Genomic DNA, 27958 nt, shown 5'->3' with positions numbered 1-27958 from the left:
CCCTAAGAAGTAAGACCTAATCACACTTTCTTGAAATTTTCATTTACCTTTTGGCCTATTTTCATCTCCTGTGTGCCTTTTAGTCTTACTCCCTAAGAAAATGTTATCCAGTTACTAAAGAATCACACTATCTCAGGGTCATGGAGGTCAGCTAATTTGGTATTTCCCAAATTCGGTGTCCAGCAGGTTTTCCAGTATGTCATGTATGGATGTGAGTGTTGAATTACAAAGAAAGCTGAGTGCCGAAGAATTGATGCTTTTGAACTGTGGTGTTGGAGAAGACTCTTTAGAGTCCCTTGGACTGCAAGGAGATCCAACCAGTCCATCCTAAAGGAGATCAGTCCTGGGTGTTCATTGGAAGGACTGATGTTGAAGCTGAAACTCCAGTACTTTGGCCACCTGATGTGAAGAACTGACTCCTTAGAAAAGACCCTGATCCTTGGAAAGATTAAAGGTGGGAGGAGAAGGGGATGACAGAGGATGAGATGGTTGGATGGCAGCACCGATTCAATGGACCTGAGTTTGAGTAAGGTCTGGGAGTCGGTGATGGACAGGGAAGCCTGGCATGCTGTAGTCCATGGGGTCGCAAGAGTCAGATACAACTGAGTGACTGAACCGAACTGAAATTGGGTGTCCTGCAGAATATTGCTACACAAGGCTTTTAACAGGCAGGCCATAAACCTGGGATCCTGGGCTGTTCAAGAGCACATATAGCTTCTTTGTGACATCCCTGCTCCCGTCTCCAATGTGCTCATGTCCAGAATGAAGCTTCAGAAGAGATTCCGGTTTGTAACAGTCCTCAAAAACACTAACATACATAACACAGGCAAACATTAGAGCCAACACCTCTCTTGTTCTTGTCATTCAATCTCTTCTTGACCACCTTCAGCAACAGCAAACATTGCATTCTCTTTCACTTTTAAAGAACAGTTTCACTGGATACAGAATTTTAGGATGGAATTTCTCCCAACACTTTTCATTCCACTCTTCTTGGCGTGGTTCTGCTGTAATTCTTTTCCTACAGATAAGAATTTTTCTTTTTCAACTCTTCCCAAGGTTTTCTCTTTGCATTTCATTTTCTGCAATTTGAATATGACATGAAAACTGAAAGTGTTAGTTGCTCAGTCATGTCCAACTCTTTGCAACCCCATGGACTATATATAGTGCATGAAATTTTCCAGGTCAGAACACTGGAGTGGGTAGCCATTTCCTTTTCCAGGGGATCTTCCTGACCCAGGGATCAAACTGGGGTCTCTCAAATTACAGGTAGATTCTTTAGTGTCTGAACCACCTGGGAAGCCCCAACATGCCTAAGTGCAAACCACATTTTTATATCCTGTCAAGTATTTGTCCTCTCCATTTCCTGGATCAGTCAGTTTGATGTGCTGTCATTAATTTTGGAATTTCTTCTGCTTCATTTGTTCTCCTTCTGATATCCCAAGCAAATGTTATGTTACACTTTTCCAAACTGCCCACAATTCTTGAATGTTCTAGGTTTGGTTTTTGGAGAAAAGGTTGTTGCTGTTGTTCTATTTTCTTTTTGCATCTAAGTTGGGAAAATCTCTACTGATGGATTATCAAGCCCATATATATTTTTCCCTCAGCAGTGTCCAGTCTACTGAGGTGATCATCAGAAGCACTCGTGTCAGTGTTTATTCCTAGCATTTAAAATTTGTTTTTGATTCTTTAAGCATTTTCACCTCTACTTACATCTGTTCTTGCATGGTGTCTACTCTTCATTAGAGTTGTTAACATATTAATCAATTACATTCCTGAGCTGGTGATTCTAAAATTTGTGTCATACAAGAATCTACTTCTGACTTCTTGTTTTGTCTCTTCAGGCTGTTCCTTGCCTGTTGGCATGTTTTGTAATTTTTCAAAAGCTGAACATGATTACCAGACAATAAAAGACTGAGGTAAACAGATCTTTATCTTGAGGTTTTACATTGGTGTGGCCAGGATTGGGGCTATATTTGAGGTCTGCTGTAGATGTAGATAGCTGAGGTTTTTTGAAACACATTACTTTCATAGTCCTTTCACATTAGGCCAGGTCTAATTGGAAGAATGGTTTTGTCATTTGGAAGATATCCACTGGTCCTAATTCGGCCTTCTTACATAAACCAAATTCTTCTCTCCCAATAGCTTTCAAAGCATCTGAAGACAAGTAGCACATAAATTATGCCTGTCCTTAAGTCTGATCTCTGATATCCCCATTTGTTCAACTGTCCAATGTACTTTATCTTTATTTCCTTTGCCATCCTGACCCCTGCCTCTGAATACACTGTGGTAATTCCCTTTGCTAATGCAGAATCCAGCTGCATTAACAAGCATGGTTTAACAAGCATGCATTAACAAACATGCTTTAACAAGCACCCAATGAAATAGAACTTATTTTTCATATTCTGAACACTTAGTGTAGCTTAACACTGTTTATGTTACTACAGCTTTATCACCACACTAACAGCTACATGACCCCTGTTTTCTCAAGAAATGATGCCAAGCCATACTGATGCCAAGTCCTACTGATGCAGTTAGCTTAGAGAAATCTAAATGTAGGAACTGACAGTGGAAATTTTTAAGTGATAATGAAACCAATGCAAGATTCACATATTCCCCATTCAATTTGCACTGGTTATGGACCAATGGTTATTAAACTGTGAGCCACAGATGTGTATTAGAGGCAGCTTTAATTCAACTGAAGTTGTAAGCAAATCTGGGCAATGTGCATTTTTCAAAACTTTTGGCCACTCAGAAACTTTAAAAATGACAATGCTCTCATATTCTATAATCTGATGTTTCATGAACTTTTTTTTTTTTTTGGCTCTGACACACAGCATGAGGTCTTAGTTCCCAGAACAGCTCCCCCTGCAGTGAAAGCACAGTTTTAACCCCAGATGGGAACCAGGGATGTCCCAAACACACTTTTTCTTTAATCAAAGAAAACTGAACACATTTATCTATGGTCCCAAAAGTTAAAAAGTTACTAAAATCTCATTAGGATTTAGAACACAGAACACATTACTGTAGCATAATGTATTCAGCATCTAATAAGTTATCAAAATTTATCAAATTTACTGATAATGATCTGCCTAGTTAATATGCATATTTCATTGTATGTAAAATTATCTCAATTTTAAAATGCACTAAGTATTAATCCTAAAAAAAACCCAAGAATACTACTTTATGATGGAATACTATCACTGGTATTAGAAAGCTTCCAAGAATGAAATTGGCTTTGCTTTGAAGCAGTGCCTTTCTTCATAACCTGATCTAAGCATGACCAAATTTGACATGTTTTACAAAGAAATTTTGCTTTAGGAAGCTATGCCAGACAGAATTCTTTCTGTGAGATATTAGTATCAATGACATAAGACTCTCTTTAAAATTTTGATTTAACTACCTAAGAAGTTCATATTTTACTTCAACAAAACGGTATGTGCAATGCTATCAAAATTACCAAGACAAATTCTAACATGAATCTTACTTTAAAAAGGAGTGGACAATTAGAAGGTATAGTTACCAAAAATACCACTCCCCCAATAAATTACAATGATGCATTGAAAGACTGAGCTTAGAGAGGCAGTGAGGACTTGCAGATTAACTTCTAGTATTTTTGATAGTAAATATCTCCCCCAACCAGGATGTCACACAGACCTAGGTCTTCCAGTAGATCCAACAACTTATATATCCTACATGGATAAATGGACCTCTTTCCTAAGGCTTCAGCTGTCTTTTAAATAAAGGAAACAAAAGATACAATAAATGCTAGCCACCTATAATGTTGTTTAAAAAAGTCACTATCACAAATACTTTTTTAGAAGATGAGATTGAATATATGCAACTATTTAAAACAAAACAGTGGAGTGAAATATTAAAAATTATTGTTTTCAGAGAGGTTGATATAAACTCTTGAGCTGGAATTTTTTCAGTACTTTCCAAATTTTCTATAATAAACATTTATTGTTTTTATGATGGGAAAGCATTTTAGGAATAAAAGGCAAGGAAAAATTTTAAACTCTGCATACAAACTTACTCAGAAGTTTCCAACTATAAGATGAAGAATGGGTGGAAAGTCAAAAGCCCTGAATTTTAGAGTTTAAACAGATCTCATAAATCATTAGGTTTGATATCTGCATTTTGAAAATGAGGGGAAAGAAAGATTTATATTACACAACTTCAAGTTCACACCAAAGTTCTAAAACCCATAACTCTCTGGTTCATTATTCAAATCCAAACTTCATACTCACTGAAGGCTAATCAAGATAAATATCCAAGTTGGATGTAAATCTGTACACTGAGTATGGCTGTAACTCTTTTAACATTTTTGTAATGAGGCTTACAATGGTATTTTTAATCTGTGATTTTTATAAGATTAAGAAAGTACACTGAAATGTTATCAGGAACTAAGTAGTTTTAATATATTCGTTTTAATGTAATTATTTTAATATTTTCAAATTTCCTTTGAAGATAATATTAACTAATACTTCAGTGCTTCAGTGTTCTCATTCATAAAACAGTATCCACCTCATATAGTCACAAATATAGGATCAATACCTAGAACTGCACCTTCACAAAGAGTAAATGCTAAGTATTTGTTATTATTTTATAATAAAATTATAAATTGTCTCCTTACAATGTCATTTAACTGCAGTATCAGGTTTCAGGTTAGACACTGATCATTTTTCACCCATATAATGTATAGAAAATGTTTCCTTTATTCAGGATTGGGATATTTCATGCAAGAGGCCAAAAATTTTTGGGAATCTAAATAAAAACTAATAAGCTCTTAGAGGCTGTGAAGACAACCTATTTTCTGATGAATCCTAACTAGGGATGGGGCAGGATCTCCACATGTGTAGGCATTTTCAGTAGTTTACATCACTATGTTGGACTTTTCTGTTAACTATTTCCTAGGGGGAAATTCTTCCCTCTGAATCTGCTGTCTTATGTATTGCCCTTCAGGGAATGCCTGGTAGTTCCAGTGATGTTACTGTCTTTGTGACTAGACTGCTATGTACAACTTACTTGGGTTGTCATTAAAGTGGACAAGATCCAACATCAATTACCCAGTGAATGATTTTCCAGAAACAGGTGATTCCCATTACTCCTGGGCCTCACCAGCTTGGAGGAAACACTGCCCTTTTCCTCTGCTCCAAGCTCTGATACAGACACAAATGCCTCACCGCTGCTACCTGGCCCAGGAAGAAGTTCGGCAAGTGACCTTCCTGTTTCCACTGCAGCACCCTTAGTCCCTGTGTGTTGTTCCAACTTCCTGCTTCCACTTCGGAGCTTAGAATATTTAAGCAAACACTCCCATCTTGAGGAGAGCACATGCCAAGATGTGGTTTATTTCTTCAATTCCTATCAGTGATCCACCTTCTAAGTAGGCTGCCATCTGAGGGAGGAGGGCACCCATAGCATTTCTATTATATTAGAGTGGAGCTATTATATACATATTTAATAAATATAACTTATCCATTTTATCTCTGTATCTTTTAATCTTTATCAGTCATTATAAACAGGATTTTCTGTGGCAACGGAAATGTTCTGTATCTGCACTATCCAAGAGTACCAAAGAGCCACACGTGGCTACTAAGCATCTGAAATATGGCTAATGCTGATAACTTAAATTTTATTCAATTGTAATTAAATATCACTGTGGCTAGTGGCTACTGGGTAGTGCAGCTCCTTCTCTCTTTACATTCACCTCAACTCCATGTGTGCCTCCAATTCATTCTTCTTCCTCAAATTTCATTTCATCCCCCCCTCTTCATTGTATCTACCTTTATATTTGTGTAATATATATACATATTCATCTTTATTATATGATATCATAAAGATAGACTATGCTAGGTTTTATAATTCCTTTATTAAATTTTAATATATATTAACTTTTCTATAAGTTCTAGGAGGTGGGAAAAGCTGCCACTCAGTCTAACATCTTAAAAAAAAGAAATCTACTCTGCTTTCATTTTCTCTACAGAAGAGTGAAAATCTAAATCAGGCAAGGAAATAATGTGACTATCACACTTTAATTATGCCCAAGTCTCCTAACAGAATCAATTACATCCCAGACCAACTTCATTTACAACAGAGAAATAAGTATAGGGCAGGTAAGTCCAAATCTCAAAAAAAGATGGAATATATTATTTAAAAGATCTTAGGAATCCAGTTGCAACCACTGAGATGCTAAGACTATAACTAGGAATATAAACACTTGCTTTTTGAGAGCTCACACTACAGATATAAAAACACTGCAGACATCTTATACTCTTCTTACAGTATCCCAATAAATAAAACACAAATTCACTGGTTAAATGATAAGACAGATATAAACTAGCTAGAAAACCTCCAAGTCTCTTTGTTTTGGGGCTGAAACTTCTGGGGGCACTTACTATATGCTGAGCAGTTTAAGCACCCCAACTCGTTTAAATCCCATAATAATCATATAAAGCAGGTATAATTATTATCTCTATTTTATAGACAAGGAAACTGAGGTAGAGAAAGATCAAATGATTTGCCGTATGCCACTCAGCTAGTGAGTGGTGAAGCCAGATTCTTAACTCAGGTAATCCGGTTCCAGAGTCCCTACTCTTCCGCACAGGGCTAAAGTGCCTGGCTATGTGTTTACTGATCCAAGACCAAGCTGATTAACTGGGGAAAACGTCTAATCACAGGCATATGTTTCTAGCCTAGCCTTATCTCTCAAACACACAAAAATACTTTTATTTGTAATTTAAAATATATCCTTAAGAAATTTGCAGAAGAAACAAAAGCCAAAACAAGAAGTAACAAAAGTAAAGTGTTTTAAAGAAAAACTCTTACATACTGAAACACTGACTCAGTAAGATAATACAGACACATGTATTTTAAAAACTAATTACATAAGAATCTGACAAACAACTCCAAGATTAAGAATGGCTGATGTTGAATAAAAAAAAGTTTGAAATAGTCCCAAAATTAGCATGAGCAAAAAAATGCCAGAGCTACATTGTCAAAAATATACACCACCAAAAGAAAGAAAAAAACCCCTCAGGGCTAGAAGAAAGTTTATATGCAGCCAAAAAAGCTCCAAAGTGAAGGGAATGGTCTTTCTCAAAGGAAAGCAGGGTGCTTGCTTTGATATCCCTACTGCATCAGTAACAGAAGTACAGGAAAAGTGGCATGATTCACAGCTGGCAGCTTTCTGTGGCCATGGAGCAACCAGAGCTAGAAGGTCCACGGGAAGGATATCGCAACTTTCGAGGACAGCGGGAAGGCAATTGAGGCTTCAGGGGACAGCACGAGGGCAACCGAGGTGTCAGGGGACAGTGGGAAAGTAGTAGAAGCTTCAGAGGACAGCGATCAGGAGGTGGCAACAAAAGTAACAGATTTCAAAACAAAGGCCAGAAGCGGAGTTTTAATAACACATTTGGACAGTAGCTTGAAGTAGAGGATTCATTTGGCCAAAACAGAACTATGTTCAGCAATGTGGAACTGAACATTATTTTTCATACAAAGTTAAAAGCACATTGTATCTCCTTCCTGACCACTTGCCCAGTCCCCATCTCTTCGAGAGAGAAAAGCTTCATCTAAATTATTTCATCTGACTGATGACTGTCTTATAACTTCATTGCTACTTCCATCTTGGGTATTCCATTGGAAAAGGTGCATGGATTCATTACATATTCTAATGTATTATTTATAGATTATAAGATAAAGTCAAGCATGTATCTGCTGATACTTTTTAAGTTGACCTGTCATTATACTTAGAAATGTCTCTTAATAGTAGGCTTCCCTGGTGGCTCAGATGGTAAAGACTCTCCTGCAATGCAGGACCCCTGGGTCGGGAAGATCCCCTGGAGAAGGAAATGGCAACCCACTCCAGTAATCTTGCCTGGAGAATTCCATGAACAGAGGATCCTGGCAGGCTACAGTCCATGGGGTTGCAAAGAGTCAGGCATGACTGAGCAACTATCACTCAAAAAAGCTCTAAATTATTTATGCTAAAATAATATTTTATTTATTAGAATTAACTTCAACATTCTTTAAATAATAAAAAAAAAGACATATAATTATTTACTTTGCTTACTGAAGTCATCTTTTCTCAGAGCTCATTACTTTCATCAAACATGTACTTTCAAATACCTATTTATTTGTACAATTCCTAAACCCACAGATTAGGAAAAATAATCTAAAAGTAGAGAGAGAAAATGCTTTAAGCACTAACTGCAAGCAATAAAACATAAGTTAACCTACAAAGAACACATATGCAAGTTTCTTAAAAAAGCAGACAGTAGCAGATTAAGCAGTATGTAACATTTAAATAGGTCCAAATATTCCTATAAATTTTACCAAGCTCTATGGGCAGGACTATTTTCCAGTTGTTAGACATTTATAATGTAGATTCTCCTATGTGTCACTTTAACAAGCAACCTGTGCCTGTGGGGACTCCCGGCAGCACGGGGAGGGTCCAAGGACCACTGTGACTAAAGGGGTACTGGGTGGCGTGGCTCCTGTGCTGGGAAAACAGAGGCAACGCTCCAGTCAGGTCTGAGCTGACTGGGCAAACTCGCAGAACTCTTGGTGCTAACATCTCCTCGGATGCCGATTCCCTATCCACCTGCTCCAGAGTTGTAGCATCTGTGAACTGGCCAACTAAAAGCCAGTATTAAATCTCTTTTTTCAACACAGATCAATAAAACACTGACAAAACTCTCCACTCCCCCCATTAGAGAACCATGCTGTGAGCAAGAACAAGTACAACAGAAACAGCAACAGCAACAAAAACCCACGGGACTATTAAAGGAAAACAACAGAAATGAGGAAAAACGATGAGAAAAGATAAACAATGTGGCATAAAGATTCAAGAGAGTCAATATACGTAACAGGGAATTTAAGGAGCAACTATGGTAGCTCAGATGGTAAAGAATCCACCTGCGATGCAGGAGATGCAGGTTCAATCCCCAGGTTGGGAAGATCCCCTGGAGGGGGGCAAGGCAACCCACTCCAGTATTCTTGCCTGGAGAATCCCAGGACAGAGGAGCCTGGCAGGGTCCATGTTTAGTTGGACACGACTAAACACCTAACACTGTAATAAAAAATTAACAGAAATAAATGGCAACATACATTTTTCTGATAAAAGTGAACAGCAATGTCAAGCCAAATTAATTAAAGGCCAATATCCTAGATATGTGATAGTCAAAGTGTTAAATGTGTAAGAGAAAAGAAAAAAAAAACACGGTAACTAGACCAAATGAAAAAAGAAAGTGACCCAAGAATTCTACATTCAGCCAAGTACTCATATGTGAGCAGAAAGGAAAGCCACTCACAGACATGCCAAGACTTGCACTAATTTTGCTATTCATCAAGACTTCCACAACTCTGCCCTTTTTTTGACATAGTTGACTGGAATAGCTTTTCAAGTAAATTTTTAAATGACAAATAATATAAGAATAATGTAATAAAATTAAAAAATATGATTTTCTACAGACCACTGAAAGGATCTAGGATTCTATAAATGAAACTGGTTGGTAAAGAGTAAAGAGAAAAGAGGGAGAAAACTAAATAGAGAGCTATTATTTCAGAGTATGTAATTTCAATATCAATAGTAGGTTGTGGTTTTTACTTATAATTCTGGATTTTTGGTATAATCTACATTTTCCCCAGGAATGCATGTGAATGTATACACACACACATACACACACAAATATATAAAACATATAAATGAAAAAAAAAAAAACTTTTGTGAAATTTCCTAAACAAAAGTATATAATAAATTTCTAGCTACTGATCAGAAAATGGAGATTACTAGTCTCAGAACCATGTGCTCCCTTCACATCAGAAACATTATTCAAGCAGAGGCTACTTAACCTATCTTTTGAGAAGTGTGCTAAATTAATTTCCAGCACTGGGTAAATTAGATGATCTCCAAACCAAGCTCTGTGCATTGTTGGTAGGAATGCAAAATAGTTGTGGCCATTATAGATGGTATAGTATGGTAATTTCTCAGAAAAATGGAAAACAGAATTACCACATGATTCAGCAATCCCACTCCTGGGTATATACCCAGAAGATGTGAAGTCAGGGACTCAAAAAGATATTTGCTATGAACCCATGTACACAGCAGCATTATTCACGACAGCCAAAAGGCGGAAGCTATTACAGTGTTCACTGATGGACAACTGGGGAAAAACAGAGAAGTTTATACATGTTATAAAGTATTATTGAGCCTTAAAAAAGAAAATTCTTGGACTTCCCTAGTGGTCCAGTGGTTAAGAGACCACCTGCTAATGCAGGGGACATAGGTTCAATCCCTGGTCTGGGAAGACCCCACATGCTGCGAGGCCACTAACTCTGTGCGCCACAACCACTGAAGTTCATGCGCCCTAGAGCCTGTGCTCTGCAACAAGAGAAGCCACTGCAAACACAAGCCCCACTCACTGCATCTAGAGAAAGCCCTCAAGCAGCAATGAACACCCAGCACAGCCAAAAATAAATTTTTTAAAAAAGAAAATTCTGGCATATGTTATAACGTGGATGAACCTAGAGAATATAATGCTAAGTGATATGAAAGTGAAAGTGGTAATTGTTCAGTCGTGTCCAACTCTGTGCGACCCCATGAACTGGAGCCCGGCAGCCTCTCTGTCCACAGGATCCTCCAGGCAAGAATACTGGAGTGGGTTGCCATGCCCTCTCCAGGGGATCTTCCCACCCCAGGGATTAAACCTGGGTCTCCTGCACTGTAGGCAAATTCTTTTATCATCTGAGGCACCTGGGAAGCCCCTCCCGTCAAAAAGACAAATGCTGCAGGATTACACTTATATTATATATCCAGCATAGACTTATTCATAGAGACAGTCTGTCAGGGGTGGTAGGGAGTGGGGAGTTGATTCATGGGTATAGTTTCAGTTCTGCTACATGAAAATAGTTCTGCAGGCTGGCTACAAAAGAACATGAATATACCTAACAGTATCGAACCGCACACTTTTAAAAATGGTTAAGATGGTCAACTGTATATTTATCTTACAATTTTTTTAAGTGTAAAAGAAAAAAACTATACCATTACTTTAACTGCTCCCAGAATTTATCCCAGTAAAGATTTTTATGGGTATTATGCAATTTAAAGGATCTGGTAGTAGGGCAAAAGGAAAAAGCAAAAAACAAAAAACCATTATGTAAAATAATGGCTTTTGGTATTTATTGCCAACTGTCTTTCACAAAGAATGAATGATACATGAATTTACATCAACAGTGTAAGAGACCCACTCCCATCTCCTCTTGTCATTGCACAGGATGCCATATCCTTTTCTTAAACTTGTAGCTAACATGAGCATGAAAATCATATCATGTATTACTTTTTCCATTTTTCCCCTACTTCTAAGAATTTATGAAACCATGATCACAGATAAGCATATTCTTAAACTGGAAAAAATAAATGCTAAGCAGCAGTCAGCTGGCTAAAGAAATACTTCTTTAAAACCGAATATGATCTAGATATTAAAATGAGAATTTCTGTAATCACAGGAAAATGTTTACAGTACATGTGTAAAAAGGGCAATGTATAAAAATGTCATACATGCTAATGCAATGACTGACCCCATCTTCCAAATCTTGTCAAGGGTTATTTCAGGAGGAACGAGACTTTAGGTGATATCTGTGCTTACCAATAGTTTCTAAACTATAAGGAGCATGTACTACTCATACAATCTTTTTTTAAAGAACTAATATTTATTGACCACTCAAGCTAGTTCTCTAGGTCAATGCCAGAATCATTCACACCATGGTTATCAATCTCATTTATCACTGATTCCTCTTACTCCTCTGATCCAGTTAACAAATTATGGTGATTCAATTGTTCCCCTCACCTTCCCATTCCTTTATTTTCTCATTGCTATCATCAATTATGGTTTAGGCCTTCATTACCCATAATATAAAATTTCCAGTAAAGTCCTATCTGGTCTCCCTATCGCAAATCTCTTGCCATTCTAATCCACTTGGCAACTGCAACCGGGTTTCCAAACACTGCTAATGCTACAAGTCTGCTCTGGCCTCTGGGCTGTTATAAACCAACCATCTGCTCAGCCAGCCATTCAGTGCCCTTCACAATTTGATTCCAACCTACTTTTCAATTTCATCTCATTCTTAATAATTCTCAGCTGCTACAGTAACAACAAATAATTGTAGCAGCTGTCAGTTATTGTGCACTTTACCACACCCAGGGTGCTAACTGCTTTATATGCATAAATTCCGTAATCACAATGCTTCTCTTGAAGGGTATGAGTAACTCATACTTACGAGTATGAGTTCTATTCCACAAAGGAGTTAACAAGCAGAGAGCAATTAGAGTTTAATTCCTCTTTTTACCTAAGTGAACAAACGTAGACGAGGACTATTAATTTGTAGCTACGGTTCTTCCACCAGGTAGCACTGTGATGCTTATAAATTCAGCACTTATGGATTGCTGAGTATTACTGTTCGTCATTCATGTTTTCTAATATATCGTTAAAGTGTTATTCTACTAAAGACAAAAAGTAAACTGGTAAAATAATTTTAAAATTCCAAAATGGTCTTTCATTTTTTTGTCAAAAATTCCCAACTGCAGTTCTAGAATCCACAGTCCTTTAACACAAAACCCCCTTTTAAAAAAGTATTGGGCTTATACTAATATGACTTAAAAATTAACTTATTTTCTGCTGAATACAATTTTTTTCAAAAACCTCAAATATCTTTAATCATTTTATCAAAGCATCATTCTAATTACAAGAGAAATCACAAATTTAAAATACAAAGAGTACATACTCCTTGCAAACTACATTTGTACTAGCATTCATTCATTCATTCATCATTTGATGGCCAACTATCATTTTACTCACTCAACAGAAACACCTGCCTACTAGGAGAAAAACTATTGCTCCAAACCCTTAAGATACAGCAATAAACATGAAAAATAAAGTTCTTCCTCTCATGGTACTCACATTCCAGTCAGGTACAGATATAAGTATATAATAAGGTTTTAAATTTCAAACAGTGGTTTAAGTTCCATGAAGAAAAAACAATATATCAGCAATGTAATCAGGAGAAGGGTAGGTGGAATTTAATGAGACAAGGGTTCTAAGGAGGCGATATAGGAATGAAAAAAAAGGAACCAAGTTCCCAGGTGGTGCTAGTGGTAAAGAATCCACCTGCCAATGCAGGTTAGACATGAGATGCGGGTTTGATCCCTGGGCTGGGAAGATCCCCTGGAGGAGGGCAGGGTAAGCCACTCCAGTATTCTTGCCTGGAGAACCCCATGGACGGAGGAGCCTAGTAGGCTGCAGTCCACAGTGTCACACAGAGTCTGACACAACTGAAGCAACTTAGCACGTAACTAAAGATCAGGTGACTGCAGCCATGAAATTAAAAGACGCTTACTCCTTGGAAGGAAAATTATGACCAACCTAGATAGCATATTCAAAAGCAGAGACGTTACTTTGCCAACAAAGGTCTGTCTAGTCAAGGCTATGGTTTTTCCTGTGGTCATGTATGGATTTGAGAATTGGACTGTGAAGAAAGCTGAGCGCCGAAGAATTGATGCTTTTGAACTGTGGTGTTGGAGAAGACTCGAGAGTCCCTTGGACTGCAAGGAGATCCAACCAGTCCATTCTGAAGGAGATCAGCCCTGAGATTTCTTTGGAGGGGGATACTGCTGAAGCTGAAACTCCAGTACTTTGGCCACCTCATGCGAAGAGTTGACTCATTGGGAAAGACTCTGATGCTGGGAGGGATTGGGGGCAGGAGGAGAAGGGGACGACAGAGGATGAGATGGCTGGATGGCATCACTGACTCGATGGATGTGAGTCTGAGTGAACTCTGGGAGTTGGTGATGGACAGGGAGGCCTGGCGTGCTGCGATTCATGGGGTCGTGAAGAGTCGGACATGACTGAGCAACCGAACTGAACTGAACTGAAAGATCAGGAGACAGCACTACAGCCACTTTGTTAGCAACTGGCAAAGCAAAAGCCCTGCTGTGAAAACTTGCTTCATCTGCTTAAACTGATGCCTCTGAGATGGTTACAAGATGAGGTTAACAGAGACTCAAGACTAGTCATCTCACAGGCCATGTATGGAGTCTAAGATCCAGAAGTGTAATAGGAAGCATTAGCGAGTTTTACACGGGGGTCTGATGAGACCTGTTTTCCTCTTAAAAGTCCAATCTAGCTCCTGTGATGTAGAGAGTTAAGAGAGGGTGCAGGAAGCTCAGCTATTAAAACAACAGAGGCAACAGACAACAGTGTGGTCTGGTATGAGTTATGAAACATATATTACTTCTATTTAATTAGACACAAAGGTCTTCCATTTACATAACAAACTGAACTCCACTCCCTCCCCAAAAATCACTAAAATAATAAAACAAGCTATCAAGGCAGAAACCCACCAGGAAAAAGAAGGAACCAGAGTATAGAGATGTCCTGGAAGTTTTAGAAGAGAAAAAAATGAAAAAAGGGATAATGACCAAGGGTAATATAATTCATCCTGAGCAATTTTGGATGTTCTGAGGACTCTGAGGCACCAAGCTCCTTGAAATGTAATGATGGGCCTTGTTCTGACAATGAAGACCAAATAGATATATCTTGCCATCAATCTGTTAAAACTCATCCCATAGAGCTGACAGATGAGGGATAAGAAACAAAGCCAAAGACCTGCTTCTGAAGATCTGAGTCACACAGATAAGAGGTGAGGCACTGCTCTGAACACAGATGTCCTATGTTAGCTACTGAGCAAATCTGAACCATTTTGTCTAGAGAAAAGCCATGGCCCAGAAGAGAAGACCTATACAGATTAACGATTATCTGAGAATCATCAAAGACAATGACCTAATATAATCTTACTGAAAGTCTTTAACATGAATGAACAATTTCATCTTTAGGAATTTATCACAAGAGGTAAGTGAGTAAGGAGTTAATAAAAGAGATGTTCACTGGGAATTCCCTGGAAGTCCAGTGGCTAGGACTCAGTGCTTTCATTGCTGAGGACCTGGGTTCAATCCCTGGTCAGGGAACTAAGATTCCACAAGCCTTGCAGTATGGCCAGAAAAAAAAATGTCCACTGCAATACTGTTTATAGTATCAAACAAATGTAAACAATTAGTCATAAAGAACATATAGCTATGATATATCCGTATGTTAAGAAAATAGTCACATAAGATGCATATATCACATGAAAAGGATAACACACAAAATACATGGACCCAATACATAAGGCTAATAAGCCTTTGCTTATGTAGCTTTTTTTCCCATGATGAAAACAGCTTACTGGAATAGTTATTAAAAATAATTAAAAGATTTCATAATCCTTGAAAAATGGATATATTAACCATAGCAAAGTTTTAAACTTGATATTTCAGTCTCAAAAAAAATCTAATTAAGACACTAGTAACATTTGCTTCTTTAAAAAAAATTCATATAGCTCCATCTTATTAATTTTAAATTTAAATGAAATCAGTATGATTTCAATGGAAAGATAAAGTATAAAGAAATAAAGATTTCATAAACAGTTCTCCATATTCTTACTACTATGCCCTTGAATGATACTTGTAATTTGATAAATCAATAAAAAACAATCAAAAAGCTACATGCAAACACTTTTAGCATTTTAAAATGTTTAATCCTGCATCTTCAGTGATGTATATTTAAAATATTCTTATTTCCTATATTGAGAGATGTAAGTGTTTCTAATCACTAAATGTTGCAGGCAAAACAAAATTTACCTTTATGCATTTTTAAAAACAGGAAATTAAAACTTTTTGGAAAGCAAAAAATTTTATAAAAGCAAGAACTCTTGAAAACGCCAAGTAAATTAAGAAATGTCTACTTAGGAAGATGTCATTTAAAATATTAGTTATAAATAAAGGCAAATACAAATAAGATAGTAAGAGGGAAGAAGAATTCATAAGCACAATAATCATTAGAAAAAAATTAGACAAGAAAAATAACTAAAATAAAAACAAAAATCTACCAAGTAATTAAATGTGTGTAAAATAGGCCAGTAGAATAGAAAAATGACTACATTCACAAATATACATGTATATACAGAAATATGACTGAAATTATATTTCACAATATAGCAAAATAGACTATCATTAAATGACTAATCATTAATCAGTGACAAGGGGACATTTACTATCACTTTCAAACAGTTAGTTATATCCCTATATCATACATATCATGAACAAAAAGTCCTAATGGATAACATTATTAGGGGAAAAAACTGCAGAAAACTTGTATAGTATTTTTATAATTATGAAAATTGAGAAGGCAATCCTAACTATATCCAAAAAACCTAGAATTTATAAAGGCAAAGACAAATATTAATCTGTCATGGAACCATAAACCCAGAACCAAAGTTAAAGAGATACAGGAAACTGGCAGCAGAAATGAAGCGGCTAACAAATATTTTAAAATGACCAGGAGGCATGTGAGATCCTAAGTTTCCCCGACTGGGGAGTGAACACACACCCTCTGCATGGAAGGCTAAGTCTTAACCACTGGACCATCTGATTTTGCACTAGATATGCAAAAATTTTAAAGATCACTGACTTCAGTATTGGGTGAGGTTGTGCAGGAAAAGATGCACTCACACTTCAAGGAGTTGAAAAAATCAAAATCAACATTTAACCAGTCATTCTTCTTGACCCAGCTATTCTATTCTACTTCTGAGACTCAATCCTACAGATACATACTAGCACAACTAAACAAACCTGCAACAGGATGTCCTCTGTAATACCGGCTGTAATGCACAGAACTAATAAAAGCGCCTCAATGGGTACAATCTGACACCATGAGGGACAGACTTAAACAAACAATATTCACACCATGAATATTATTCCCTCATTTTAAAAAAGTAGGTAAATCTGAATATACTGATAAAAGACTGCAAAGGATAAACACTATCCTCTCTGACAGCTTTCATACCCTGACTTCTAAAACTTGGAACTATAATTTGATTCTCCTTTTAAGAGCCATCAAACCATGATTTCCAATTTTCTATGGAAGTCTACCAATTTAAAACTGATCAATGTATCACGAGATAAATAGGTTTTATAAAAGCCTGTTTTTTTAATACCATCTGTATCATGAAAAGAAAAGTTACCTGCTTTAATAACCAGCTATAGTTACAAGTTTAAAAAATGATTCATAATTTCCAAAAATTTTTTAAACACTTCATGTTTTCATTCATTACAAATGTTTTAATACTGGCTTCCTTAAGAAATATAAAATAGCCAATTCCTGAACCCATACTTTAAATTTATATCCCCTCTTCTAAGAGCAATTACGGACATGTTAATACCTGGTCAATCACACTTAATGTTCAAGGATGCCTGACAAGTGAAAACTCTGTGATGCTGATATGGTCTAAATCCTGACCTCTCAGTCTCAACTTCAAAGGGATGCCACCTATTTGGCACAAAACATGTCTAAAAAACTCAAATTTTTTTCACATCTTCTGACGAAAAAATCACCTAGCTATAAATGATAATTTACAAAGAGTGCTATGGAACAACTTCCTAGTTTATTAGAAATCTAAATATTTTTTACTTGTAAGAAACATCTTACATAATTTAGGTGGTTTATGATAACAAAAATCTAGTCATTCTAAAACACAACAAAAAAGTTCCTAGAACACCTTATTTTGAGAAAAGTGACTACCTCTGAGGGGGGAGGAAACAGAGACAGGGCTTTAGCTGCTGCTATAATCTTACACTGACACAAAAACTGGAAGCAAAATTTTTATTTTGGAGGCAGACTGCCTGGATTCTAAATGATTCACTACCTCTTTATGACCTTAAATTATTTAATCTCCTTTCATTTCCTTTATTTATAAAATTCGTTTAATAATGTTTCCTGCTACACAGGATTAAATCAGTTGATATACGTGAAGTGCTTAGAATAGTACCTGACATATGGTAAATTTCACTGCCATTATTATCATCAGCCTCACTACCTGTAATTGTCAGTCATGAAATCTGGCTTCCTGGAAGGCACTGGGATAAGAGGGGGTTAGGTCGGATGGGATCTGATCATTTTTCTAGACATTTCAAACATAAATGCTATTTTTGTAACCAGTGATATATAAACAGTTTAAGTGGGAAAGCAGTATGAAGTGGAATAATGAAGTTTCAGTCTTCAATTTTCAAAAACATGAGACAATTCAGGCTTTGGAGTTTGATATTTATTTTTAGCAGGAAGAATATGCTAAGGTTGATGACATCATTAGAAGATACGCCCATGTCCAATACCTGCAACAGAAGCTCAATAGAAGTTAAAAACACCATACCAAAGACTAAAGACAAAAATTACATGTCATTACTTACCCTTAATTCTGCTAACAGTAAAACAAGTAACAGTGTGTTTAAGGCTGAAGTTCCATCACAAGATCAAAAATTGGTAAGTTAATTATCAAACTTATTTTTTGGAAAATTCTATCTGTTCTATGTAAAACTGGGCAACCTCTCTAAAGGTGAGCAAAATGCCAACAACTATGTTTTGAGTGTGTAAGTGTGAGCAGAGGAGGGGCAGACTGAAAAGAGGTAATGCTACACAGTGCTGACAATACACGGTGGGAGAGTTCTGATGCTGGTACTTAGTCAACTGCAATCACAGGTAGAAATGGTAATCATCTTTGGCACAATTAGAGACTGCTGAAATAAGAACTAAACTCTAATAAATAAAAGCAACTTAACAGATGCAGCATCATAACATACCTAGAAATTTAAAGAGGACCGTCTTAAAAAAGGGATCCAGACATTAGAAATTCTATGTATTAGAAAAAGAAATTATTATAGCAGCAAACAATTTTAACAAGAACTAATCAAATTAAAAGATTCTGTTAAATAAAATCAAATCTGGTTCATTCCCTACCCCTGACAATGGTTACTCTGCTCAAAGGAAATTTGAGTTTCTTCTTTTAATCCCTGCACCTCCAGACTTTTTGTCAACAGTATCAATTATCATTCAATTTAAAGAAGCAATAACCTTCTACTTAAGGGGGTGTCCAACCCGAGAGTGGAGTAGAAATATGTTAAGATTCAAGAGTGGAATAATAAGGTAACCTGAAGACTACCTTCCTAAGCAAAAATAATAAACTGCTCAGGAATAGGGAAACTGGGGACCGGCATACCCATAACAAAAAGTCTTTATTTCTTAATTGTATACCCAAAAGACTGCATGTACTCAGAACAGGAATTAAGTCCAACCATAATTTACTGTAGCTAAGACCAGACTTTATGCTAACTGCTATTTTCCCATTATTTTTATTATTAAGCATAAGATGAATTACTATTACTGGAATTTCACATGAGTAATTTAAAAACACAACCAGTTTTTGCTCATTCCAAATCTCTAAATTTTCTTAGGCAGACTGATTTGGTTCAAGTAAAAAACCAATTAATGTAGCTTAATTGGAGTAGTTTACCTGGGCCATTGTCTAAAGGGGTCTATGTTCTAAAAGTGCAAAACGTGCAGGAATATTAAGCTATTTTAAAGTTCCTACCAAAAATAAATTTAACAAACAAGCACTAAATAAGGAAAAGGTTACGCACTTCCAATTTATGCTCTTTCTCTGCAAGGGCTTCCTTTTGACAACGAAGAAAATCTGCTAACATTCGAGTGAGCTGCTTCCTATCATCTATTTCAGCCGCCAACCTGCCGTTGTAGTCTGCCAGCAACATACAAGCATCCTCTACCATTTTAGAAAGTCTTTCTCCAGACTCTTTATCTAAGAAAAGCACAGGATAACAAAAGTATTACACAACAAAAACAATGCCATATGCTGTTTCCTTACCCTATCCCCATGAAAAGTTCAGATCCGACTTGCTCTTCTTACCTGTTATTTTATCTAGAAGGGATACTTCTTGAACTTCAACAGGCAAAGAAGCTATCCTTTGATGAACTGCTGCATCACCAGAAGCTGCATTTTCTAGATCTTGCAATGCTCTAACGAGATCTAGAGTCTAAAAAGTTATACAACTTTAGAACCAAAATTAGTAAAGCTTAAACAAATATAAAAGACTTAAAATTCATTCATATTCCTTAATCTGACTATTTGACTATTAAAATGATGTGATTCATCTGTAAGCCAAATATATACAGTGGTAAGACGGAAGGCAGGCTATAACTTCAACCTGGAGAATACAAGTTTTATGAATGACATATTCATTGTATTATCATTATACTAATACATAAGAATTTCTAGTATTAAATTAGATATAGGGGGGTGGAAAATACAAATCATCATCTATCATAACACAGAAGAGCCCTCCAAATTCCATCTCCCAATGAAGTAATTAAAGCATAAGAGAAATGCACTTTTGGAATATATATGTTCACATATGATACCTTCAATTATTCTACGGTTTTTTACTAAGATCATTAAAATATTACAAAGTTCCATATATCTGGTGACATATTTATATAATGCTTAATCAGCATTTTAACATCAATATTTTCGTTGCACTGTTTTCATACCAGCTATAATTAGGAGGGATGGGCAGTCTTTGCTGATATTTCATAATTCATAACATTCCTAAAATTATTCCAAAGAAAACTGAGTAAATTTTCTTTTTCCTAGTCTCCATTCCCATCTACATCCTTTTACATTTTTTCTTTTTTTCATCTCTAAGCCTAGATTCTGGAACACTAAGAAATTATACACATACATGAAAAGTGTAGGATATTATCAACTCTGTATATATTTAGATGACACTGACAGCCAGTTTCAAATTTTTCTTTAAGCTATCCCCTTACAAAAAGTTATTACTGGGGTCTAGCATACAGCAAATAATCAAACATGATTAGAATTAATGGAATCTAGTAAGAAATATACCATCCCCAGTGTGCTTTTAACTCACTATTGTTTTTAAAATCCAAATATTAAAAAAAAAAGTATTTTGTTATATTTCCCCACTACAATGAAAGTGAGCTTAAGAGCAATGACATGACAAGGAAGCTTGTTTCTCATGATGCCCCAAATAACTTACATCATTATTATTTTTTAATCAGATTTAGCAAGTTCTAAAATTTTCTGGATTTCTAAGAAGAAACCTGGCTTTATGGTTTTGACAATGTATGCGTGCTTTAATTACAAACTACTCTCATTACACCTTCACACTCCTACATGAAGAAAGCAAACAGAAACAACATTAGCCTAGGACTTCCTGACAGAAGAGAATGAAATGATTAGATCCTATAAAGAGAAATCTTTGCCATTCTGAACCATTGAGAATTAAGCAATACAACTAACCAGAAAATGGTCATTATAAAGCCAAAAGCAATTGCACTGTATACAACAAGTACTAGGGAAGAGTCATGTCAGAAACTCCTAGAAGTACAACTTAGGTTACTCTTTCATCAGGGAGAACCGGAAAGGGTCAGACCCTTTAACTAAAACTGGAATAAAATACTGTTCTTGGAGTGAGTTTCAGTCCAGGTCTCCAAGTCTATGGAGCACTTAAGTTTTTATCACTCTGTTGCTGCTACTGCTAAGTCACTTCAGTCGTGTCGGACTCTGTGCAACCCCAAAGATGGCAGCCCACCAGGCTCCTCTGTCCCTGGGATTCTCCAGGCAAGAATATTGGAGTGGGTTGCCATTTCCTCCTCCAATGCATGAAAGTGAAAAGTGAAAGTGAAGTCGCTCAGTCATGTCAGACTCTTCGAAACCCCATGGACTGCAGCCCACCAGGCTCCTCCATCCATGGGATTTTCCAGGCAAGAGTACTGGAGTGGGTTGCCATTGCCTTCTCCTCTTATTACTCTACAGGGTACTAATTCCTGCAAACCACATCTGCTTCCAAAGCTCAGCAGGAACCACATTCTGGCTCACATACTGAGTTACGTTTCTGTACCATTTGTAGCCCATGAAGATATTTACCTTGTTTTAAGAGTATGGCTATGTCTTCATTTTCTCCTTTAAAATTCTATCTGTCCCTCCTATATGTTTGAAACATAGAAGGAGGAAGCTTTAAGACTCAATGCCCACATAATTAAGGTAAAAATGTCTTTTTGGAATCATCTGATGGTTAGAAAATGCTATACTCTACCAATCTGGGAGGACATGGAGTATTAAGATAATGATTCTAATTCATCTGATTTTACCATGGAACTACATGGTTCCATATGGTTACACAAAACTATATGAATACATACTTGTTAACTCTAACATGCATTTTTACACATTTAAAAGCAATAATATTTAAAAAGATTGTTTATCTCTATGCATGGAATTTTTAGCATACTTAAACAATAAAATAGTCTTACATTTTATTAAAAAAAAAAACTGTTGAAATGGTGGATATCTCAGCAGATCTAATTATACCTAGCAATCAAATACTTTTATGTGAAATATAATTGCCTAATATACAACACACATTAAACATAAGTGGTTAATCAGAAAATAAGACTTATTCACATAGCTTGTTTCCTGTACCCAGAATTATAATAAGTCAATTTACAGAAATAAAATAGCAAAATTAGTAAAGCTTGATGGCTACATGAAATACTAGAAATATAACTCCCTCAACAGAGAAAAACTGCTACCTGTGGTGGTTCACTTGGAGATCCTAGAGAGGAACAGTTTTCATTCTCATCCACCTTTATCTGCTCATACGTTCGCTTCCTAGGCTTCTTGTCACCATCTGAGTTGAAAGAACATTTAACTTTTAATGAGAGAACACATTTCAATGAAGAGATAATGATAAAAGATTATATACTTACAAAGAGCTTGCTTAAGTTGTTCTAATACATCATTTTCATAAACAGACCTTTCTTCCCAAATAGATAGCACTCTTCCAAGGTGCTTCTTACAACTTTCATCAGTTTCACTAAAGAGAAGATAAAAACATTAACAGTAAAATGCACAGTGCCATTGCAAAGATAATGGTGATTTTAAATACAATGGTCACCCATTCCCTGAAAAAAGCTGCCCAAATGTTTACTAAGTTTCACTATGTGACCAGCAGTTCAAGGGTGAAGTGACCAAGACAGACATACTCTCTGCTTCCCTTAAAGAACTTAGAGACATACTATTAAGCAAAAAATTAAAAAAGAATGATGAAAGTGCTAGTACTGGTGACAAGGGGTTATCACGAAAGTACCTCTAACCTAACGGGGGCTGAACATAAAGCTAAGAAGACTGCCAATAGGTGATTTTGAGGCTTATTTAATAAATATTTACTGATCAACGTTGGTCTCTGACAATGGAGGTACAAATGGAGCTTTAGGGCAGCTGTTATTTGTAAGAGCCACAAAAGAGAACAGAGCGTTCAAGATGGGTTTAACAGAGACATGGCCCAATTCAAGAGAGATAAGGAAAGGCATGGGAGGAAGAGTATTTGAAAAAATGATATATTTATTCTGAATTCTGAAGACTGGACACACAGAAGTGGGAAACAGCCTACTCCCAACCACTTCCCAGCACCTTCACCACTCCCACTGGAGACTGAACCACTATGATCTCGACTGGATTTTTGTAACAGCCTTTTCACTGGTCTCCCAGGCTCTACTCCTTCATCCTATTCTCTACTAAGGTAAATCATTTCATACTGCTCTCAGTCCTCTAAGAACCACTAATTATACCAAGGAAAAAAGCAAAGACTTATTTACCCTGGGCCACAAACTGGGCATGTTCTACTTCCTTGCTACCTCTTAGACCACATTTCCTAAATACAAATCTTGTTGATCCTCAAATATGCCCAGCACATGGCTGTCTCACTGTGTCTGCCTCGAGTTTTCTCTACCCAGGATCCTTTCCTGCTAGTCAAATGGCCCCTTTCATCCCTCCCTTCAGTCTCTGTTCCCCCAAACTGTCAATCCTTACCTCATGAAGTAAGTGTCATCACACTCTCGAGCTCCTTCCCTGCTTTATGTTTCTTCGTAGTACTTATCTCTTTTTTTTTTTTTTGACATTTTTAGATATATTCAGTTGTATTATTCTGTTATCCACTGAAATTTAAGCTCCACTAGAACAGAACTTTATAGTTCATTCACTATTGTATCCTCACTGACCAGCACAAAGTAGATGGTCAATAAATATTTTATGGAATTTTAGGAAGAGGCAATAAATAAAAAAAGCCCAAGCCAGAGAGAACTAAAAGTTCAGTTAACTTAAACTACATAAACTATAGTGTTTGGGGAGGCGGGGGGGAAGAAGAGGAGAAATGTGAGCAAGTCTGAAGAAGTAGACTGGGCCAGGGAAGGAACACCTGAAGCCTTACTCAGGACTTCAGACCTCACCTCTAGAGAAACGAGAACCACTCAAAGACAAAAGACTGTTATAGTCGGTTCTACAACTATGGCTACAGTTTCCTAGATGGATTAAACAACACTGGAGGCTACTGCAATTATTCAGAAATGACGTTATGGTAACTGGAATGACAGGAAGCCTAAGAACCAAGAGAACTATATGTACTATATGGGATAAAGCGAGTGAAGGAGAAAGGACAGTGTGATACATTATAAATAACGGTATCACAGAGAGTTCCCAATAACACCTAATTTCTCACAGGGGCATCAGGATAGATGAAGTTGCCATTCATCAAGAAAGTGAACCTAGAGAAGGATCAAGTTTGACAGGGAGGAAGGATATTGTGAATTCAATAAGAGACAGTTAAGTCTCAGATGTGTGGAAGCATACAACTAGAAATCAATAGGCAACTGGATATACCTACAAGACTAAAAGGAAAAACACTGGACTGGAACAAAGATTATTAGCTATTAGGGTGTGGATAATAACTAAATATATGAAATGTATGAAATCACCCAGAGGACTAGTAAAGAATATGACACCAGGAGGCCGTGGACTGAATTCTAAGAAACACCAGCACCTGAAAACATGGTAATAGACAGTATCTAAATTGAAGGATAAATAATATTAATTTAAGAAAGCAACATACAGCAGTGTTTCACACTCTGTAATTCTTGAAAAAAAAAAAAAACAAAAAAAAAAACATCTACTGTGACTAAACTTCAGGGCATGTGGTGAGTATATTTTCATTCTTAAATCATTCATTCAACACAGATCATCATTCACCACTGAATTCTACAAATCAGACTGATATAATTGCCTACCCCAATGTTTACCCAGTAATCTACCAAATATTTGCATATAATATTTGGAAATAAGCATTTTAAATGCACAGACTTCTACCTTCAGAATTTTTCTATAGCAACATTTTCAACAGGTTTGTGATTATTTTAAATATTCTGTATTAACAAAGCATTTAAAAATGTTGTGACACATACCCACACACCAGAAAACATTAAAATCATTATATGCAATACGACAGAAAGGGGTAAGTTTTTTCAGAAATACTAGTTGGAAGATTGATCATTATAAGCACACAAATTTTCAATTCAACACACTTATTCACTCTTAATAAACTTCATTTCAATATGGCAGTTGCTTTTGGTCACTAAAGAAACAGGTGAACTCCAAATGCCCACCTAAGCAAAACCTTTTCCTTCACACAGGTATTTAACACATTTATAAATGCCATCACTGGTAAGTCTTCTCAAATGAAAACTTCAAAGAAATACAACTTATTTTTTTATTTTAATGTCTTAAGACAAGTTTTAGCAAAAGGACATATTAGACATTTACAACAGATTACCTAGTACCCAAAACAATTATCATACCTTGAAACGTGCTTAAAAGCCTCCACTATAACTGGTGCAAAATCTTTTGTAAACTCTGGCCCCTTCCTTTTGCTGTTCTGAATGACATCATTAGCTAGGTAGAGAAAAGTAAGCTTCCTGTTCGGTTTGGCTGGAAAAAAAAACAACACAAACTAATTAAAATACACTCAACTTAACTGAGACACACTTCCTCTATACCTGAAATTAAGCAGTTTGAGAATTACAACAAACTTACTAGCCTTTGTATATTAGGTTCAACCCTAGCTTCTCATTCTACTGCTAAATTCAGCAAGTCTATATTCTTTAAGGGATAACTACTCTATTGTTTCTGAAGATCACTCACATAAGAGAAAAAAGAGAACTCATGAGGCAGAGGTAGCCAATATTTCCTTACAGTTTTACTAAGTCATCTAAACCATTTATCTTTGATTGGTTATCTTATCATTAGTTACAAATTAAGTTGTATACATGGAAATCATCACATCTGTGTAAAAATGTATTTCTGTTACTATTCTGTACCAAATTTTATTAAAACTATTAAACACTACATGAAATACAGCCACTTAAAATAAGATGGTGATTGGTCATGTTATTAAAATGGTACCTTAAATCTTAACTGAATTTATGACTATTTTATTGACAATACATATACTGATTTAAAAATCAATCATTAAGTTACCATGAAATAAAAGAGAACAAAATGTAAGACAGGTTGAAAGAGGCATTACTTCAATCAATTACAGATTTTTTCACTTACGAAATAAATATTTGTCAAGCTAACAGAGTAAATGTTAGAGAAACCAAGTAGACAAAGTTTAGATATCCTCCCATTTTGGATTACATGCCCTTAAATAACCGATTTATCTTGACAAAAATACGCCCCTACTCACAATATTCTGTGGGTACAATAACCAGAATACATTTTTACTGATTAAATGTTAAGTGGCATAAAAGTACTGAATATGACTTAAAATTCATATATATATATATATATATATGGAAAAATTAGTTGAACACAACCTCTTATACTATTTTCACAGTAGTATTTTACTAGAATTGGAATCATTCAAAGTTGTACAATTATATTCACGAACAGCATACTTTGTGACATCCACATTACGCTGGTGTAGGGGACTTACTCTAAGGACTGATAATCCAGTGTACTATTCACGTGGGCCACTTTATTGGATTTAAGGCAAATATTTGGCCAGATAGCATTTAGTCCTCAAGATATGAGTATTTAATATAAAATTTAAGCCACTTTTGAGTTCACATTTTTCTTTTAGAGACTGTAAAATATTGAGTCACCACTGATTAGACCTTACAAACCTGTAGTGCCCATTGACTGCATAACCTGGTTTGCCTGTCTAAAGTTGCAGTCTACCAATTACTGGGCTTTTGAAAGTTGCTGGCACAGAATAAAGATAAAGGGAGAGATGGTAATAACAGAGACCAACTTCTAATTCTTCTGGCTCTTGTCTGGTCAGCTAAACCACAGAGGACAACTGATTAAGATACCAAGATCCTTTCCTATGAAGATTATAATAGTAAATTTCCAGTATTCAACCTTATCTTTAAAAAAAAAATCCTAACCTTTGCCCACAGAAAACCTCACACAAACAAAAGGCCTTATTTAATCTAAATATTAAAAGTATTAATCCAAGTATTTGCATTCTTGACATCAAAAAGAATTTAAATACTCAAATTTGTTCTTAGCACTTTAATATATATATAAAACCTAATTAAATCCAAAGATTATTTGGATTATTTGGATTAATAAAGTATCATTATTATTTGCATTTGGCAGTTGAACAAAAATAGACATCAAAAAGGTTATCTGCCCGCCGTAAATTAGCCAGGAAGGGATCAGTCATGATTTGAATTCCTAAAGTCCAACTCCAAAGCATTTCCTCTTAACATTAACAACTGGACTATGCCTCCTGTCATAAATGAAAGTGGGTATGACTTTTTGAGAAGATTTAACAGCAACTCAACCAAAATGTTTCAGAATGTTAACAGTATTATTCACAACAGCTAAAAGGTGAAATAATCCAAGTGTCTGTCAACAGAGGAATGGATAAGCAAAACGTGATATATAAATACGAACAGACTACTACTCGGTGTGAAAAAGAAAGAACATTCTGACACGAGCTACAATGCTCAGACAGTAAAGAATACACCTGCAGTGAGTGAGACCTGGGTTCCATCCCTGAGATGGGATGATCCCCTGGAGGAGGGCATGGCAACCCACTCCAGTATTCTTGCCTGGAGAATCCCCATGGACAGTGGAGCCTGGCGGGCTACAGTCCATG

At 36.2% G+C, this 27958-nt stretch overlaps 1 protein-coding gene across 9 annotated transcripts in view; it reads right to left on the bottom strand.

Annotated features, from left to right (window-relative positions):
* The window catches only part of RPRD1A (regulation of nuclear pre-mRNA domain containing 1A), a 70272-nt gene that overhangs the window by 17231 nt on the left and 25083 nt on the right, over positions 1–27958 (bottom strand). For 5 of the 9 annotated variants that reach the window (XR_008706815.1, XR_008706816.1, XM_055559585.1 and 2 more), the window contains 5 exons: positions 25647–25776; positions 22728–22834; positions 22551–22648; positions 19843–19969; positions 19559–19734 (listed from right to left, as the gene is read on the bottom strand). Coding sequence is in view for 7 of the 9 variants with exons in the window: in XM_055559585.1 (XP_055415560.1) it covers positions 19559–19734; positions 19843–19969; positions 22551–22648; positions 22728–22834; positions 25647–25776 (638 nt within the window). In the remaining 2 variants the exon portion in view is untranslated. Of the gene's footprint in view, positions 1–27; positions 1080–17948; positions 18257–18721; positions 18774–19558; positions 19735–19842; positions 19970–22550; positions 22649–22727; positions 22835–25646; positions 25777–27958 lie in introns of those variants that run through there. The other 4 variants (XM_055559591.1, XM_055559586.1, XM_055559587.1 and 1 more) reach the window with 4 other exon arrangements.

Source organism: Bubalus kerabau, chromosome 21, assembly GCF_029407905.1.
Source record: "Bubalus kerabau isolate K-KA32 ecotype Philippines breed swamp buffalo chromosome 21, PCC_UOA_SB_1v2, whole genome shotgun sequence".
Classification (NCBI taxonomy): domain Eukaryota; kingdom Metazoa; phylum Chordata; class Mammalia; order Artiodactyla; family Bovidae; genus Bubalus; species Bubalus kerabau.
This window is presented reverse-complemented; position numbering and strand designations above follow the sequence as displayed.